The sequence below is a fragment of the Echinops telfairi genome, unplaced genomic scaffold (assembly GCF_000313985.2).
Source record: "Echinops telfairi isolate 266 unplaced genomic scaffold, ASM31398v2 ScPeMD7_6080;HRSCAF=6971, whole genome shotgun sequence".
Taxonomy (NCBI): Eukaryota; Metazoa; Chordata; class Mammalia; order Afrosoricida; family Tenrecidae; genus Echinops; species Echinops telfairi.
The window spans coordinates 3389008-3409786 of NW_022109980.1; the positions used below are offsets into that span (position 1 = coordinate 3389008).

At 42.5% G+C, this 20779-nt stretch overlaps 1 protein-coding gene across 1 annotated transcript in view; it reads left to right on the forward strand.

Annotated features, from left to right (window-relative positions):
• Positions 1-20779, forward strand: part of GRIA3 (glutamate ionotropic receptor AMPA type subunit 3) — a 400526-nt gene that overhangs the window by 308990 nt on the left and 70757 nt on the right. Inside the window, exons 13-14 of the mRNA XM_004713054.2 lie at positions 7497-7873; positions 17722-17920. Of these exons, the coding sequence (XP_004713111.1) occupies positions 7497-7873; positions 17722-17920 (576 nt within the window). The remainder of the gene's footprint in view (positions 1-7496; positions 7874-17721; positions 17921-20779) is intronic.

A 20779-nucleotide genomic window follows, 5' to 3' on the forward strand; every position in this document is an offset into this window, starting at 1 on the left:
TTTCTCCCCCCACCTTCCCCCTTACCCTCCTGGTATCACTACTCTCATTATTGGTCCTGAGGGGTTCATCTGTCCTAGATTCCCTGTGTTTCCAGCTCTGATCTGTACCAGTGTCCATCCTCTGGTCTAGCCGGATTTGTAAGGTAGAATTGAAATAATGATAGTGTGGGGGAGGAAGCAGTAAAGAACTACAGGAAAGTTTTATGTTTCACCAGTGCTATACTGCACCCTGACTGGCTAATCTCTTCCTTGTGACCCTTCTGTGAAGGGATGTCCAATAGTCTAAAGATGGGCTCTGGGTCTCCATTCTGCCCCCTCCCCCTCATTCACATCAATATAATTTTTTGTTCTGGTTCTTTGATGCCTGATACCTGATCCCATCGACACCTCATGATCACACAGGCGGGTGTGCTTCTTCCATGTGGACTTTTTTGCTTCTCAGCTAGATGATCGCTTGTTTATCTTCAAGCCTTTAAGACCCCAGATGATATATCTCTTAATAGCTGGAAACTAGCTTCGCCACATTTGCTTATGCATCGACATTCGACACTTCGCCACATTTGCTTATGAACCCACTTTGTCTTCAGCGATCGTGTTGGAAAAGGTGAGCATCACAGAATGCCAGGTTATTAGAACAAAGTGTTCTTGAATTGAGAGAGTACTTGATTAGATGCCCAATGTCCATCTGCCACCTCAATGTTAACGTATATAAATATATGTACATAAATCTATTTTCCTGTCATTATATATAAATATATTGACATATGTATGTACCTGTATTTATACCTCTGCAAATGTCCATTGCCTTCTAGTTCTTTCCTCTATTTCCTTTTACTTTCCTCTTGTCCCACAATCATGTTCGACCATCATCTGGCTTCCATTAATTCCTCTTGGTTACATTGCACTTGATCAAGCCCCACCAGGCATCCTATGCCCTCCTCGTCATTAATTTTAGATCATGTGTTGTTCCCTTGTCCCTGGATTTGTTGGCTCCCCCTTCCTTTCCCCTGCCTCCCCCTCTTCCATTTCCCCCCTCCCTCCAACCATCAGTCCCATTGCTTTCTCCTCCGGATTGTTTATCCTGCCTATCATATCTAGATAGACATGCAAAAACAATCATAAACACAAAAGCAAAACAAAAAACAACAATAAAAAGAAAAGCCTATATAGTCGAAGCCCGGACCTCAATGCTGATCCATCCATTCTAGAAGGAGCATCGAGGTGCAATGCAGTCAAGTTCTGAATCAATTTTTCCCAGAACTAACTGAAAATGAATTAATCCATTCTTGACCACCAAGTGTTTACCCTAACCTTGCCCTTTTATAGAAAACATTACACAGAAATTTCAAAGAAAATAAGTTCAGAGTTAAATAATATAATTTAAATAAGAAGCACAACCTTTTAAAAGTTTTTAACAGATATGGTATGGCCCATACCTTGAGATTGGTGAGGATCTGGATCTGTGGACATGGAGGTAGAGAGGAGAGATGGAGAGAGAGTCACTGTTTGGAAGGGGAATCCCCTTCCATAAAATCAACTGGTAGCTGCTTTTCAGGAGGGTTTCTCCTTCGTTGCCTTTTTTCACTAGGACCTGACTGGCTTTCTCTAAAAGAATATCTATATAATGTGGTCTACTTTTGGCGTTTCCTTAATTGTTTTCTAAAAGGGTTTACTAAATTATCAACAATGTTCATAACACAGTTAACCAGTTCCTTATCATGATGATTCTTTTCAAAAAACCCTTTCTTTGGACTCGGTTTTTTAATCCAAAAACAGTACAAAAAGTGTGCACAAAAACTAAGAAAATTCTAGCAAAAACGCTTGGAACACAGCCGCAGAAGTTCGAAACAACGTGTACTAACAATGCCAAGTAATGCTGTGACCTTAACACGATCTGCATCTGTTTACAAGAATCACGTGTGTCAGGTCGGATTCCAATGTTTTGTTCGAGCTCCGGTGCAAAATATTCTCAACATTTCTTGTCGAAATGCGATGGTGTACAGATGCAGATGCAGTCGAGTACCAGGGTTCTACTGTAAATAGCTTCAGGTCTGTTCACTGATCTTTATGAGTGTTTTCCGGGTCGAGTCTGATGCGGTGCCACGCCCTGCCCTGGAATTCTATTTTTGGAATTCTTCAGGGACTTCATTGCTTTGCTCCCCTTGCTGCTCTCTTGCACGCCCTTACTGTTTTGCCCCCGTGTGGTGGGTCAGATCAGGCATAGTTCCCGCATTGTGCCTCCAGTGTTTCTCAGGGGTTCCGGTACATGTATTTCTTGGAAGCATGGAGTGACTGGTAGGTTCAAAACACTGGCATTCCAGCCAGTGCTTTCACTACCGCACCACCCATCCACTGCCATTAAGTCCGTCCCAGCTCATAGCGACCCTACATAGGACAGAGTAAAACCACCACGCAGGGTTTCCGAGACTGGAAAGCAATTATGGAAGTACACAGCTTCATCTTTCGCCCTCAGGATGGCTGGTGGATTTTAAATCACTGACCTTGCAGTTAACAGCCCAATTGCTTAACCCACAAGGCCTTCAGAGCTCTTTTAACTAATGTTACAGACTTTAAAATATGAATGAAGATTACCCTGGATTATCCAAGAGGGCTGACAGAGCAGTGATCTAGGAATAGATGGCTAGAGGCAAAGACTGACCAGGTGTGGGAGGCAGAGCGGGAGCATGTCCACAAGTAGATATGGGTTTGACAAAGGATATTTGTACGTGGATATTTACCTTGCCTACAAATATATCCTTGAATGTAGTGGAACACACAAGGAGCAAATTATAAGAATGTCTTAGGCATAATCAAACACCTTAAGAGAATAAGTCCTTGGGCCTAGGAGCTCAGGACCATAGTCTCAAGGGATACCATAGTCTCAATTGGAATAACATGGTCCACAAAGACATCCTCCTCTGGTGAGTACTTCACTGGTGTCTTAAAATCTCATCAGTGAAGAGCTGTAAGAGCCCCCAATAAAATGATTGATGAAAGAAAAACAAAATGATCCTTTCTATTGTTTTCATTTAAAAAAGGTCATTTTATTGGAGTTCTTAAAATAGCCCATATACCAATCCATACATCAATATGTACAAAAGCATATTTGTACATATGTACAATATGTACCAAAGCATACATCAATATGTACAAAAGCATATTTGTACATATGTACAATATGTACCAAAGCATACATCAATATGTACAAAAGCATATTTGTACGTAGGTTACCATCATTATTTTCTAGACATTTACTTTCTATTTGAGCCCTTGGTATCAGCTCCTCTTTTGTCCCTCCCTCCCACCCTCCACCCTCGTGACCCCTTGATAAATTATAAATTATTATTTTCCTATCTTACACCAAACGCTGTCTCGCTTCCCCCACAGTTTCTGTTGTTCATCCCCCTGGAAGGGGAGTGTGTGTTTATGTGTCAATCATCTCGATCAGTTCCCCCTTCCTCCCCTCCTGTTGCCACCTTCCCTGTACCCTTCTGGTATCGCTACTCCCATTCCTGTTCCTGGATTCTGCATTTCGTGAGCTCTTATCTCTTATCTGTACCTGTGCACATGCTCTGGTCTAGGCCGCAGTGAAAGGGAGTATTGGGGTCATGATAGTGGGGGGTGAGGAAGCCTCAAGGAACCAGAGGAATATTGTGTGTCTCATCGGTACTTCACTGCACCCTGGTTGACTCATCCCTTCCTTATAACCCATCTGTGAGGGGATGTCCCACTATCTACAGATGGGTTTTTGGGACTCTGCTCAGACCCCCATGGTTCTCAACAATATGGGGTTTGTGGTTTTGTTTGGGGTCTTCTGGTGCCTGTTACCTGGTGCCCGTGCCTTGTTTTCTAAAAGGGTTTACTAAATTATCAACAATATTCATAATAACACTGTTAACCAGTTCCTTATCATGATAACTCTTTTCAAGAAACTCTTTCTTCAGACCCACATTTTTTTTTTATCTAAAAACAGTACAAAAAGCCACGAAAACTAAGAAAATTCTAGCAAAAACGCTTGGATCACAGTCGCAAAAGGGCTAAACAATGTGTACTAACAATGCGAAGTAATTGTTACCTTAACACGATCTGCTTTTGTTTACAAGAATCACGTGTGTCAGGTCGGATGCCAATAATTCAACACTTCATGATCATACAGGCTGGTGTTCTTCTTCCATGTGGGCTTGTTGCTTCTCTGCTAGATGGCCACTTGCGTAACTTCAAGTCTTTAAGACCTCAGATGCTATATCTTTTGATAGCCAGGAACCATCATCTTTCTTCACCACATCTGCTTCTGTACCCATTTTGTCTTCATTGATCGTGTTGGGAGGTTGAGCATCACAGAATGCCAGGTTGTTAGAAAAAGGCGTTCTTGTATTAAGGGAGTACTTGAGCAGAAGTCCAAAGTCCACCTACTTTCTCAATGTATTGCCATATAAATATATGTACAGAGGCCAATACCTCTATTTTTAAGAATTAATATATTCACATAAGTGCACACCTATGTTTACACCTATATCCTTAACTTTGCTTCCTGGATCATTCCTCTGTTTCCTTTTACCTTCCTTCTGCCCCACCATCATGCTTGCCCTTCTTCTGTCTCTTAGTAATTCCTCACAACTAGATGGCTATTGTTCCAGCACCACGGGGATCTCTACATCCTCCTCACTGTTGCTTTTAATTCCCTAGTTGTTCCCCCTGCCCACCACTTTTTTCCCCAGCCTTCTCCTCCTCCAAAGTCCCTCCAGAACCTTCGGTCCCATTGCTTTCTCCTCAGGCTTGCTTCCCATGCCTATCTTATATAGGTGAGCAAAACAACAATAACAGAGGCTAAACAAAAGATTGAGTTTAAAAGCAGAGGAGAAAAAGAAGAAGAAAGAAAGAAAAATCTAGCAAAAAAAATCCCCTGAAATAGCATGCATAATTCCATGTCTGTCCACCTTTATGACTATCTCCCCACCAGTCCTGAGGGGTTCTGGGAGCTGCCCCTCATAGCCTGAAGTCTATGTAGGGGGCTCCTCAGGGGAGTTGTGGCTTTGATTTGCTCCTGTTGCCGATCTGTTATGTTCCCTTCTTGGTTCACTGCACTGTGGGGTGTTCAGATCAGACTCACTCCCTGCTATGTGTCCCCAGTATTATCCTCTGTTGCAGTATGCTCCAGTGAGGGGACATCAGGTCTCGAGCTGTTGTTGGCCCTACAGTCCTCTCGTGCCTTAGCAGCTCTGTGCAGGGACAGCATCCTCAGGGTTTGGTGTGCCAGTATGGGGCCTAGTACCTCACTCTCTCTTTATCCTTCCAGGTTTTTTCTGTATGGGCATGGCAGGCTGGCTCAAAATAATTTTTTTTAAAGACTAGACATGTTGATTACATAGAGACCAGTGGAATCACTAAGACTATGAACCTTAAAAAAAAAAAAAAGACTATGATCCTTAATCCTCCTTCAGATCTGAAATGAGACTCACCACCCATGGATCAATTTTCTGCCAGTCATTTAAGGGAACAATAACACTAGGAAGATATACACACCTTAGAATAATAAACCATTTGAGACAGAAAGGCAGCATTTACCCTAGGACAAAGTTCATAAAGATTAGAAAGAAGGGGGTGGGCGTGGAACTAGAAAACACAGAAAGTGGGGTAAATGATGTTACCTTGTCAGGATAACAATCAATTACATGAAACAAAATGTATATGAATTGCTGAATGGAAAACTGATCTGCTCTATAAACTTCCCCCGATGCACAATAAAAAGTTTTTAACTTTAAAACAAGTAAATTAATGATAGTGCCAGATAAAAGGACCATGGTGGTGTAGTGGTTACGTGTTGGACTGAGATCCACAAGGTCAGCAGTTCAAAACCACCAACCACTCCATGGGATAAAGATGGAGCTTTCTATTCCCATAAAGAATTACAGTCTTGGAAACTCACAGGGGCAGTTCTACCTTGTCCTACAAGGCCACTTGGAGATGACATCGATTTGATGATAGTGAGGCAAGATAGTAAACAATCAGTGTTTAACTGAGTTCTAGGGCCCTGTGTTATACCTTGTGGTAGTGATGTGTGTGTGTGTGTGCGTGTTCGTGTGCGCGCGCAGATATGGATACTATAGAAAAATGTGTTGAAAAAAAGAGATGGTGCCCAGTTATCAGAAAGAATAGCTTCTGGTGTCTTAAAGACTTGTCTTAAAATAAGCAGCCATTGAAGTGAGGCTTCAAGTAAGTCCACATGGAAGAAGCACACCAACCTGTGTGGCCTAAAAAATAATAAAATCTGAAGGATGGAATTGTATCAAGACTTAAATTGTGAACACTCAGTTTGCTGAAGATTAAGGATGACAGTAGAAGCCCAAAATCTATTTGCCAGGTCCACATATGGCTTAAGTCTTCCGTGGATCCGCTCTGGCCATAGTTGAGGGATGTGAATAGCCTTGCTATGCTACAGAGAGCATGGTAAAGTCAAATATGGCAGATATAGTTAGGTGAAAATGTAATATCGTATCACTTGATCTCTCTGTTGACTCATTTTAAAGTTGTTTCAGTTTTTAATATTTCCTCCTTTCTTTTCTATTGAGATTTTTCTATTGTCTATTAATTTGGCTTTTATTGTTGTTGCTGTCGTTTGCTGCCTGTATATGCTTTGTAGGGTTTTCTGTATATAGAATTCAGGATGGGCTAATCTATAGAGACAATAATTGGATTAATAATTAGTAATACTTGCTGGTTACACGTGTTGGGCTGCCAACCACAAGGTCAGCCATTCAAAACCACCAGCCGCTTCAGGGGAGAAAGGCAACGCTTTCTACACCCATAAAGAGTTACAGCCTCAGAAACTCACAGGGGTAGATTTAGCCTGTAGTATATGGGGTCACTGTGAGTCAGCATTGACTCGATGGCAGTGAATTTGGAGGGTTTTTTTGGAGGGACATGACAGGAGCAAATGAGGGTGCTAACAATGCCTACAAGAGGGAATTGTTCTGAAAAGGAGTGTGGTGATGATTGCACAACTCTTCTTCATATCAATGAAAGCTGAAAACACATATGTGTGGAATGGGTGTGCCAATAAAATTTTTTTTAAGTCAGAAACAGAAATGTAGGTGGGGATTAGGATAGGCGATTCTGCTTGCCCACAGAAATCTCTAGTCAAGTTATAGGAACTAAGAGATAAGAACATGAAAATTAAGAAAACAGAATTATATGGTGCTATGTCACCAGGAAAAATTGAGTTGCATGGTTGTAAAAAGTAATTTTTAGGAAGAAGTTAACCCTAAGCCTATAGGGCTCAGAGGACAAACAGCCACTGTCCTTTCTTGACCATCATCCAGTTAAAGTACTGTAGAACCCAGTGAATTCTACTATGTTCATTGGCAAATAGCTTGGCTGTAGTGATTTTAAACTGCATCTTTCCACCAGATGCATATTAAGTGAAATAATAACTGAAGTGCTGACTCTGAAAGTCATGGGGCTTTTGGTGTTTTTTTGTTTGTTTGTTTGTTTTCCAGAGAGCGGATATAGCTGTTGCTCCACTCACTATAACACTGGTCCGTGAAGAAGTCATAGATTTTTCAAAGCCGTTTATGAGCCTGGGCATCTCCATTATGATAAAGAAGCCTCAGAAATCAAAACCAGGCGTATTCTCCTTTCTGGATCCCTTGGCTTATGAGATCTGGATGTGCATCGTCTTTGCTTACATTGGAGTCAGCGTCGTTCTTTTCCTAGTCAGCAGATTCAGCCCTTACGAATGGCACTTGGAAGACAACAATGAAGAACCCCGGGACCCACAAAGCCCTCCTGATCCTCCAAATGAATTTGGGATATTTAACAGTCTTTGGTTTTCCTTGGGTGCCTTTATGCAGCAAGGATGTGATATTTCTCCAAGGTTTGTTTCCATGTCGTACCTGATGCCTCTTTGCAATGTGTGGCCATACTCCCTCCATGTACATCTGATTCACCCATCTCAAGCCCAAATTTGTTTCATTTAACATTCCATTCAGTGATGACACTTATCAGACCATATCGTTTGCTTGGATCCATGAAGTGCGTGTGTCAGTCATGTTGTTTTGAATGTCTTCCGTATATCTGTGTTATCATACATTTGTCCATTTAACAGATAGACATGATAACAAGCATTTCAGCTCTGGATGAAGCCAATATTACCAGCTTAATATGACACAATTTCCATCAGGTCAAGCTAAATGAGCTAAACCATTTTCTCCTTTGTCTAGAGACTGGATCTAGACAAAAGTTGAAAGAAGATGGTGCTCGTCTGTAAACCCTCCCACCTTCCCTTGTCGGTGTCCCCTTTTTTGGGTTTTGCCCTCAGAGTACCTAGAACACTCCATTGTAGTGTCCCACAAGGAACTGCTCTCTACTTTCCCAGAATAACTTACTTAAGTCATTTCCCAAAGCAATGAATCTTTAATATTGGACTTTCATTGATCATTGCTGACAAAGGAAAAAGGCATTCTGAGGCTTTAGATTATGGGCAGGTGATTGATTGGAAATTCAACACCTTCGAGCTGCATCCTGGGCCTCACCAACCCACATCAATGGTCAATTCCCATGAAAATATTTGGTGGTGAGTTTGTGAGGAAAACACGGGATATGAAGCAAGACTTCCAACTATGGCCTAGTGACGTGATGGAAAAATTCTATTCCCCAAAAGCAACCCTAAAACTGGACAAAGTCGATTTTAAAACAAAGCAACATTTCAGCACCCTGGAAATCAAGAAAAGTGACGCTCCGTGATTGAAAAACGACTGGACTTCAGGTAAGAACATGGGACTGCATGGTATTCTGCCGTGGGGAAGCTCTTATTTTCATAGCCAGTCAGATGGTCAGCATGGAGGTTCTGCCGGAGCATGGTGAGTCCAATGCTCTCAAACGGGTTCTCTTAATTTGGGGTATGGGCAGCGCCCACATTCAGCCATGTGGCAGTGAAAGAGATTTCTGGAAGCCTGGCAAATGAGGAAAGTCATGGGTGAGCCCTACCAACCTGAGTTGGCTGTTGTGGTTGGAGCCAAAAGATCTTTGGCTAAGGCTGGAAGCATGCGCAGAGGCAATCGAGAGAGGACCCACACTGTTCCCATACCCCTGACACATGTGCACAGGAGACCCAAAAAGGCCCTGCGGAAAGTAAACACAGGGCAGGCTTGGAAATGGCCTGGACTTCTAAGGCCCTGCCTTACCCGGACCTCCATTCAGCAGCAGCAAATGGCAGCTTTGCTGGCTCAAGGTGTTTGAGCACAGCTACTTTCCAATAGATGACTAACCACTAGGTTATACAGACAGAGTAGCCCAAGTTAAGGGTTGAATTTAGTCTTTATTGGAAATTTTGCATTTTGTTCAACATGGCTCTTCTGCGTCCATTTTGATTTTTAAAATATTGCATTGGAATATGATTTCTCTGGATTACTAGTTTTTGTCCCCTTAAATTTTGTGTGTGAGGCAAATGCCCACTCACCTTATCCTAGCCACAGCCCGACAGGGATGAACTATAAAGGGGTCTGGGGAAACATTAGGGGATGAGGAAAATATTACAAAGTAGATTGGGGTGATGGTTGCACAACCCTAAATCTATTTAAAATTATCTAGTTTTATGCTTATGTTGGTGAATTTTATAGCACACAAATTATCTTAGTAAAGCTGCTAAAAATACCATATGTGAGTGCCCTGGCCCCTGCCCCTTGAAAGTGTTAGCTCACCCCAAAAAGAAAGGGTGGTGTGTTCAGAATCATAAAATATAGGCAGACGTAACACCGTTATATTTTCAAAACATAATTTCTGATATAAAAGGGGTGTTTTCTTGGTAAAGTCAAACATTAATTTAAATAGACCTGAATAAATTATAGAAACATATAGGGATTTTTATGTAGATCAGCATACTTCATGTTGAGCATATCCACTTGGAACACAAAACACTTGAATACAAAGCTTTTGAGCACAACTCATGGGGAATCATCTTCAGTGTTGGGCAGCTTTTTAGTGTAGCACGTGTGGAACAAGGTTGATGTACCGACGCATGTTGGTTCTATGCCACACTGTTCCACTCTCCTCCATCTCCCTGTTCTTTTTGGGGGCTTTGCATATGTATCATTTTGCCCTATTATCTGGGAGTTGTTGTTAATGTTCACATATGTTATGAAATTTAGAGTTTCTGAGCAATCTAGTACTCAGCATTTATGGGGGCATTTAGGTATACCACTTCATTAAGTAATAACTTAAAGATGGGGGCCTAAAATGAGAAGCTGGGCAGATTTATACATTTTTATTTTGCAGCAGAATTTAAGGTATGGCTCTTCTGTGGCACTCGGCTATGTCAAGTGCTTTTGTCCCAGATACAGATTTTATTGTACTGCAGCTGGTACGATCCTATAGAGTAATGATCTGGTTTTGTTAACCCTGGCCCAGAGTCAGAAATAAATTTTCCACCACAACTCGGTACACACGTATATGTTATATCACAAAAGTTTTACCAAACATTGCCCTTATGGTGTGCCAGGTCCTTTTCGGTTTTCCTTTTTATGTTGTTCAGCTTTGGGAGGTTGCTAGTCATAAGCCCACTCAGCAATGAGCCGGCACCGCCTGTGGTCTCGAGCCCCTCCAAGAAACCGGCGGGGGAAGTAGTGAAGCACTTGGCTGCAAACTGAAAGGTCAGCCGATCCAACCGCTCAGGTGCTAGGGGACAATCTGCTTCCCTAAAGGTTTGCGGCCTTGGAAACCCTACAGGGCAGTTCTACGCTACCCTCCAGGCTCTCTCTGAGCCAGAACCAACTCACCAGTCAAGAGTTCAGTGTGGGTTTGGGTTTAGAGCAACAAGTATTACCATGACTGTGGCTTTGAGCAGTAAATCATTGCCTTTATGAGCTGTACATTTTCTGCCGCATGGGTAATCCCTCCTTCAAACTGTCTTTTGTGTCTTTCCAAAGAAAGAATATCTTTAAGCCTCTTGATAAGATGTTATATTCCTGATCATATGTATTATATACCAGTAAGTAGGAAACATGTTTCTCCTTGTCTTGAGAGCTCTGTCGGTTATATATTTGTGCTCAATTGTGTAGCAGAAAATACCATTGGAAGGTGTTTCTCCGTTAGCCAATTTAGACATTCCTGATAATAGCATAGTTGTACTCTTAAGATTTGTGGTTGCCTTGTCTGCAAACACCACATTATACTTTATTTCTGTTGAATGGCCACACTTGGAATTCAAGCTCACCAGAGAGCCCAGGATGTGGATTTCCTTTGTACGCTCTGACTTTTTCCAGAATTACAGCAATTCCAGGAATTATAAGGGACCTCATTCTAAAGTAGAATTAACATGTATTAGAGCAAGAGGAGATGTCAATGAGAAATTAGTCCAACTGCTTCCGTTTACTAGGGGCGGAGGGCCGACCACCTTCCCTGGGCTCCCTGTTGTGTTGGGCATTGTACCTGCATTGTCACATGGATTCTAATCCTCACACCCCCACTGTGGGGTGAGCATGGTACTTGAAGAAGGTGATGCTTGCGTTCACTAATGTGTCCCGTCACATAGCTAATGGCAGTGAGAGTACTTAAACCTAACTCCTACTCTCAAATCCCCATTCTTCCCGCTCCATATTGCTTTTGACAGAGCATAGAAAAAGGCACAGTACCCAAAGAGATGGCGTGATGAACGGCAGGTGGTGGAAATTGCAAGTGCTAGTGAACACTACCTCTCACAACTGGCCAAGAGATGTGCTAGCTGTTCCATGCACTTCCTCATGCTTCTGCACAAGAGCCCTAGCCTAGTCACCGAGCTCGTTTCTGAAGCTCTGTCTCCCCCGGAGCTATTAGATAGCGAGCATATGAAGTGCTGTGGGCAGTCAGCCAGGAGCTATCCTGAAAAAAACGGCTGGCATCGGTCCATTTCCATCCAATAAAGCCATTGATAGTAACCTCGGCGCTGAGAGAGTCTGTGTCAATATTAACTTTGATATTTTCAACTACCCCAGTTGTTCAGAGTGAATTACTTCGTTCTGTTCAATGCTGGAGGCCAAATCAACTTTAGCAAGCATAATCAATGTAATACACTGAGATCATATCCATGGAGAAACCAATTTGGGGTGGGAAAAGGAAGAATAAGGTGTGAGGAGATTCAATTCTACCCTTTTCCTGTGAGTAGAGGGTGGGGGACATGCAGTGGGAGCAGCCTGATCTGAGCCAGGCCGGCTCTAATGGTTCAGCATGTGGGTGCGAGTGGTCGCTATAGTTGATTCAGAGTCTGCAGCTGTGTTACCTGGGGCACATTTACCAGAACTTGGTATGTCTTGGTTCCTCATGGGTAAAATGTGAAGAGTGCCTGCCTCAATAAATGTTAAGCCATTGTTGTTATTAAGCTGGCTGCATTAAACTATCCTATTTTCACCAGTGTTAAGAGATAATATTGCCCTTACATCTTAGTTTCTAAAATCCTTTAGGAATACAGTTGAGATTCAAGTTGGTTTGGTTTCTGATGAGAAGCAAGGAAAACCTGCCATGTTCCGTCTTCCATCCACATGGTGCTTTTGCTAGGGATTACACCTCTGGCAAATATTTTGATTGCACAAGTACTATTCCACAATCTTTTACTGATATTGACAAGGAGCTGCAACTTTATTGTTCATCAGAAGTCGGTTTCCTTTGTAAAACATGATTAGAACCATTAACCAGCCCAGTCCAATACTTCCAGACAAATACTCCCCCTGCTGACTTTCTGTGAAGCTGCAGGGAGATCTGAAGCCTAGCCACATTGAAGCAGTGAGGGTGGGGGGATTTCTAACGGAGAATGAAAAGAACAGATTCACTTGCACCAGATTACTGGGCACTGAGTCTTATAAATGCCTTACTCTACTGTTAAGGTGCCAAGTGCCCTGGAGGAGAGGCAGAGGATCCATCCAGGTTCCCTCACACATAGACCCTCCTTGAAAACGGAAAGTGCGTGCAGAGGAATAAAAAGCATGCCGGGTGTGACATGAATGGGAACAAAGACAAGAGGGCTTCGGGTTCCATTTGCAGCACTGTCCTTTCCCCTGCTGATGTATGAGCAGTGTCTTCCTTGGGCCGCAAATCCACTTCAAAGCACGAGGGATGTGGTAATAAATTAGTGATGTCACAGCAAAATGTTTATTGCAACTACTTTATGACTTTTCTGGCTGAAAGCCGTAGTTTTCAGTCTTTGGGACGGTTACTTATTCCCATCTGAGAGGACTAGAAGAGCCCAAAGATGGATTCTGCACATTTTTAAAAATCTGTCACCGGCACAGCACTGTCTGGAGTGGTGTAGAAACAGTGCATTCTTTGGAACGTAGGAAGGGGAGGAATGATAGAGAATTTGTGCAATTCAAGCCCTTCATCTTGTGAAGCTAGTCAAGTGCAGGTCTCAAATTTTACTTACAGGATGAAAGATACAGCACATAGCTCACTTTTATTAACATTTCAGAGGTCATAAAACATATTTTATGATTAACTCAGAAGCTTGTTTCTTATGAACACAGATAACAAGAGCATTGTATATGACTTGGTATACATATTTTTTGCCATGTTTTTATATGTGTGGTTTTCTCATGGCTAATTTACTTTCATTAACTTCACACTTCCTCTTACATTTCGTCAAAAGGTGTGCGATGCTCCTTATAATGCACTTTCATCAAGACTAAATGCACAGCATTTCCCAGCCATTTCATGACATGATCCTCAAAATCTGTCTTGTGCAACAAAACTATTTGAAAAGAATGTTGAAGACTGCAGCTGCATTAATGGGGGAGAAGAGGCTGGGGAAATGACAGATCTTTTTAACTCACCTTTAAAGCCTAGTCTTGTGTTAATAGATCTTTTATAAAATGTGATGAGGCTGACCCATCCATCACTTTTTATATGGCTTCTCCTTGAAATGTGGGTTTAAGTGGCTACACTTTGCCTAATGAGAGAAGGGAATTATAAAAATGCTCGTAGCACTTCTTCCCTGCGTGTTTCGCTTCACCTTTTCTCAGTGAAAGGATTTAGGAGTTCGTGCCGTACAATGGGGGAAAGTGGTGGAAATTCCACAAAACCTTTTGTTGAAGCTATTACCTGTCTGGAGGGGAGAGTGAATAATAGTGATCATTCAACATTGATTCTATAAAAACTCTTTTTTTGCTCATCTATACTGAGACTTGTAGATGCTATTATACCATTTTCTATGTGGTTAATCACCCAAATTCTCCATGCACAAAGGTACCATGAAACTAACCATCTAATTGCCCAGGCCAATAGCCATATAGACAAGAGACCATGGAAATCACCATTTTGCATTTAACGGGGCTTATTTTCAGTTATGTCAATAGTCCATCTCAACTGAGTCATTCGGATCAACCATATTATCATCTGAGTCAGCTATTAAGGTGGCCAAAATAACCAGATGATACAAGCTTGATTTCAGATCACACGGCCACAGCCACAGTCCAGCAGCCTCGACAGAATGGCACAAGTGTCATTTCCATAAATCACTGTGGTTTTCTCTACAGTTCAAGTAGGCTCTGTATAAACTACGGTTGAGATTCTCAGCAGAAGATTATACCAAACCAGGGTTTTGGAAATACTCCAAAGGCAGTTTTCCCTCTGGTCTGCGTCAAGCTCCGTCACCCCAGTAAAGATGACACTCACAGCTCCATTCCTAGTGAACAATCAATAATAAACAATAAGTATCCAAACACGCTTGCTTTTCTTGCCACTATATTTCTCAGTATTTGTAGAAAAAAAATGTGCCTTCTATAATTTACACACCACTCCGAATTTGCTTAGGCAGAACATGAGTATTTTTCACTACAAAAAAAATGTGGATATTCTGCTCCTGTTGTGTAAGTATGGAAGTTTTATGTCTTCTTTATCTTCTCTGTTCCTCAGTTTCTTCATCTGTGAAACAGTAGCGAATCTATAAGGAAGGAGGTTTAAAAATGGTTGATACGTGTAGAGCAATTAGAACAGAGTCTGGCACATAGATCTGAGTCCCCTTCTATTGGCTGTTATTATTAGCATTTTCAGTATTCTGTTACTAGTCATGCTACTTTAGGGCATTAAGCCTTTAGATATTAAATTTCATTTTCAGAATCAGATCAATTCAGAATAAATGAAGCATGTATTGCAACAATGAAGAAAGACTATGAGAAGCATAAATTAAAAATTAAAATATTGTATACTTTTAGCATTTAGAAGTGTGACACATTCTTTTCTGACTCCTGTTCTGATTAAGGGGGACATGTTCCCAAATGAAATCCTGAGAGAGTATAGCTATTAGTTAGAAAACTCAGTTGCAAAGTAAATTTTCACATCGGAGAAGTTGAACGTGATTATGTTCAAAAACAAAGAAATATGGTAATTTTAGGCACGTAGGGACCAACGGGAATGGCCATTTTAAAAAACCAAGTGCATCTGTTATAGTTAGCCAATTAAAAATTCCAGTGATCAAAACACCTGCCCAAATTATTTGATCCAAATGTAGAATGTAAACCAACTGAATTTTCCCAAGGCTGACAAGGGGCGTTCTCAAGACACGGGCATTACTATTAGCCTGGCTCCTACATCTGCTCTTGACTTTAGGACAGTTTGTGTTCTCTCCAGATGAGCTTTTCTGGGTCTGAGAGTTCATAGGTTCACCAAGATGAAGCTTTGCCACAAAGCAGAACCCTCCTAGGGATGACAGGGTCATAGTTTAAGACTCAAGGAGCAGGTTTGTATCTCTGCAGACATAGCCAACCTTTATCAAAACTGTGAAGGAGTTTCTTCCGTCCAGCCATCAGCCAACACTGCATACCCTCAGCTGTCCCATGGTCCTTCTCACTAAGTAGCACTCATCAGGTCGACGGCCGTGGCTGCATCTCCAAAATGTTCTGAAAATGCTCATGTGTAGGCAGGCCCAACTCCGAGGGATCCTGAGCAATTGGTCTGGAGTGGGCATGGACCAAATTTTTGCGTTTCGTTTTGATTTTTGTGCTTTCTTTCAAGCTCCTCAAAAGATGCTGATCGACAGGCAGGGTCGAGAATCACTTATCTAGAAGAACAGTTATCCAAACTCGGTCTGCAGAGCACTTGCAGCCAAATCACCTGTGATGCTTAACAAGGGCAGACTCCCTGGGCACTCAGATGTTCGGAATCTGCATTGTAACAAACACCATAGGAAATACCAATGCTCTAACATTTAAGGAAAAACTGTCCCCTTGGTTAAAATGGAACCATCCGCTGCCTTATTCTCCACTGATCAAACTAATCTGGAGGAACGTGGTAATAGGTGCTATTGAATGAGCCCTGGTGGGGCTATGAGTTAAGCATTGGGCTGCTAAGTAAAAGGTTGGTGGTTCAAACTCACCGGCTGCTCTAAAGGAGAATGATTAAGCAATCTGCTTCCATAAAGATTGACAGCCTCGAGCACAGTCCTACTCTGCCTAGAACGTTGCTGTGCGTGGGAATTGGTTCTGTGGCGACAAGTATGGTCTGGGCAGGTGCTGTTCAAGGGATGTCTTACAGTTGCCCCAAGTGTCCCGAAGACAACACAGAGGAGGGTTCCAAGAGGAAGAACTCCAGTGGCAGGCTAGTGAGGATTTTTTGGTTGGGCTGGATTGGGTTGGGCTGGGCTGGCCTTGGTTTTTCTCCCTGATGGTTGTTGGTGGTGTTTTTCTTCTTATTGAAGCTGAAGGAAACAATCCTTTTAGTTATGTCAAATTCTATTCTCTAAGACAGCGGTTCTCAACCTGTGGGTCGTGAGCCCTTTGGGAGTTGAACGACCCTTTCACAGGGGTTGCCCGATTCATAACAGTAGCAAAATGACAGTTATGAACTAGCAACGAAAAGAATTTTGTGGTTGGGGGTACCCAACATGAGGAACTGTATTAAAGAGGCACGGCATTAGGAAGGTTGAGAATCACTGATCTAAGTAGTTTCCTACTTCATCTGAGGCTAACCTTACATCCCTTTGGCAAACCTAGGCTTTGTCAAAGGGAGAGTTTTGATCCCCAAACCTTGACTCGTGAGGGCCACTAGCCATTTATATAAAGCTGATAATAAATATTTTCTTCTCGCTCCTGGCCTCATGGGTGACCGATCGCATAGAATGGTGATGTCTTTATGAAAATGGGGAAACCCCGAGTCCCTGGTGATCTTCCCCAGCACCTGCCTGCTTCTCTTCAAATGTGGAAAGGGTTAGAACTCGAGTTCTCCCTTGCATCATGACCTTACATCAAATGAGAATTACCTGGGTCCCACCACCGAGGTGCTAATTCAAGTGGTCTTGGATAGGCGTGGGAACTGGGTTGTTTGTGTGTTTAAGATCCCCGGTGATTCCAGCATGCAGCCAAGGTTGAGAATGACAGCCTTAAAGGAAACAGAGCAGTTTTCCACAGGAGTGGCAAATAGTTTCAAAACCCTTGCCATCTGTACAAGGATTATGTAAAGGCAAGGATTAGTAAAAAAAAAAAAAAAAGAAAAAGAAGAAGAAGAAGACACATTCTTCTCTGAAATTCAAAATGAAAATCCTGCTTCGAAACCCATACAGTTCATCATCTGCCACCCTTCACGTGGAGTGTGGTTGTGAACATGTGACTTTTGTTGGATGTTTCAATGTCTTCACCTCATCTACTGTTCTACATCTCCTTCATCTGCTGTCCAGAAACCACTCCTCTTCCAGAAATAAAGACAAGGATTTCTTAACCTAAAATCGGGCCCCTCTGGGTCTGGATTTCTCTCTCTTTTGTTTTGTAGATCTCTCTCCGGGCGCATTGTCGGAGGGGTTTGGTGGTTCTTCACCCTGATCATCATTTCTTCCTATACCGCCAATCTCGCGGCTTTCCTGACTGTGGAGAGGATGGTTTCTCCCATAGAAAGTGCTGAAGACTTAGCTAAGCAGACTGAAATTGCATATGGGACCCTGGACTCTGGTTCAACAAAAGAATTTTTCAGAGTAAGTGCTTTGCAGCTCATTTGGCCTGCTGGTCTTTATCATCTTCTTAGCAACGCAAATTTGCAGCGCTTTAAAAGGTTGACGGGGATGGATAGGGAATGCTAGCACCATCTGACAATGACACCCCTTAGTTAGTGAGCATGTCCTACCCAGTCCTTTGTTGAAAGCACTGATTTGAACTCTCAGGTCTGAGAGTTCCCAACTCTACCACAAAGTGATTGTTTGTCCATTGAACTTCTGTGGGCCGCCATCCCCTTCCTTGAATACAAGGAGAATGAACTAACATGTATCTACTCCCTCTCCTTTCTGTGCGAAAAGCATTGACTTTCTGTCTCAGCAATTCACAGAAGGGAGGTGACGGACTGAACCTGACTAGGACTAAACAATCACATCTCCAAGTGGAGACATTGATTTCCTACTGCAATGTACTACAATTGTTTTGACTCTTCATGTATGTGCTGATCATTTACTCTTCACAGCAGCTGATGACTGTTTTAATGTCTTCAATAGCTTATTGGGTTTTTTTCCCTTCTGAGGTCAGGCCTTAGTGGGCAAACATGAAATTGTTCACTGACAAAAGGCAGTAAAGCTATGTAAACTCTGGCGAGTGGTAAGATAAAAGGCATTTGCAACAGGAAGTGCTAGAAGGATAAGAGGATGTACAAGACATGGGTACATATGCCGTCAAGATCTTGCTTCCAGGGCAACTGAACTCTACGCAAGGATATCAGTCAGGCTGTGAGGAACACAAGTGTTTGTCAGTTGCCCCAATGAGGAGAATGTGTCTGTTTATATGAGCATGTGGACTAATTATATAGATTGCTGCTGCGTCCCACCCTAATCCCTGGGACCAACTGGGTCTATGACCCAGAAGCTACATGGGCAGTAGGAAGAGAGGGAAAGTTTAATCATTCACTCCAACCGATAATCATCTTATTGGATGACAGGTATAATTACTGACTTCTTTTCAAAAGTCCAGAGTAAACAGATGCTGGTACTAAGCCGACTTGTTTTAGTGAAGCAGTAAGAAATGTGTTCCTACATGGATTATCATGAGGTTTATCTAATTACTTCATGGGAAGCCAGGAGGAGTCTGTTGCTTGAAATTATAGCAATTAACTAAGAACTATTTTCACTCCCTGAAGGAGAAAGTATTAGTTCTGGGACCTTTTACAAGCATTCTCATTGGCTCAAGAAATCCATATCTCACCTATTGATGGAGTCGATCAAAACCCACACCTAAAGGAGGGAGCCTAAGATTGAAAGCAGCAAATTGACATGAGGCCCCTTGGGGACTATTCTGACTTTGACCTTCACTCCTAAGTGAGACGCTGATCTGGGTCCATGCCCTGCCCACATGAAATGCGGATGGCAGTCACAGATGCCAGGACAAGTGGCCAGGGATGTCCTCTTGCTGAGTGGTCAACACAGCTCCCTGGAAATCTGGTTGGGGATCACCCTTCAACAAGGTTGGCAGCAAATAGTCAAGTTGGTCTGGAGCAATAGTCCAGTTGCTATGTAAAGTGACTTGACCACCTTAGGATATCAAGACTCTGGGCTTGGATCCTCTGGTAAAAGATGCTTATTCTACTGGAAAACATTTTTTTCCTTCAACAACTATTAAAGATTAGGAAGGTGTGCTTTAAATGGTAATCAATAGATGGCATCAATTCCCATTATGCTTTCAAAGGCCATTTATCTATATTGCAGGCAAAAAGAGGCTTTCTGGGAAGACTTCTTAGCACAAAAGCTGAGAGTGAGATCAAAGAGTCATTGCTCTCACGCCCATGGCCCCTCCTCCACTCATTCTGTGTCTTTCTCAAATACCAGGAAAGCATCTCCTAATCCATATCCATTCAGTGATGGTTTCATCAAGGAACATCCTATTACCTGAGCGGATTTGAATCCAATATTCAATTCTGAGCAAAACTATTGTTACATTCACATTTGTTTGCTGTTTCTAATGCTCACCAATTCCTAGTGACCTGTGCAACTACTGAGTCATTCGTATGGAGATAGGGCTGTTTTGAAAATCTGATGAAGGGAGGAGCGGATATTTCTAGGTGTAAGGAAGTACAAATCATTTTCTAATTCCGGAGTGACACTTTTCTTATTCTTCAATGGGCTGCCGATGACAACATGCAGGTCTCTGGGGGATGGTTCTTCAGGGCAGCACAAAAAGGTTGATGATCTAACAGTGGAATTGAGAAGTATGGAAAATTAACTTTTAGCCTGTTTGCATAGAAAATGTGATGTAAATTGATGAGGGGAGAGGAGAGCAATCGATTCTCTCCAGGCAATGTGCCCTTCCTGTGTTCTCCTCTAACCTCACAGGGAAGAAAGGCCGCCAGCAGGATCACAGTGTCTCTCACTCAGGGGCTTGGCTGCCACAACCCTCTGACACCCCCCCCCACACACACACACACACACCCCCACACACACACACTTCAGCACTCAGTGATTCTAAAGCCTCAAACCCTTTGTAAGAACAGTAATCCAGAAGAGCCCTGGGCACTCAGTGGTTAAATGCTCGGTCAGAAACCAAAAGGTCATTGATCAAACCCTACCAGCAGCTGGAGGGAGGGAAAAGTGGTGAAATGTGCAGCCATGGAACTACTGCAGTGGGGCTCGAATTGATCTGAGAGGGTTTCAGTGCATTGGCATCCACTTTATGGATCCAGGGTTTGGGGTTTTATTTTGTTTCCATAGATCGTTTATTCAAAGGAGGCCTACTGGCATATTGGTTAAGCACTCAGCCACTAACCCAAAGGTTGGCAGTTTAAAAAATGTGGCTTCTGTAACGATTCAACCAAACCCAGCCCACTGCCAGCAAATTGATTCTGATTCATAGCAAGGTGA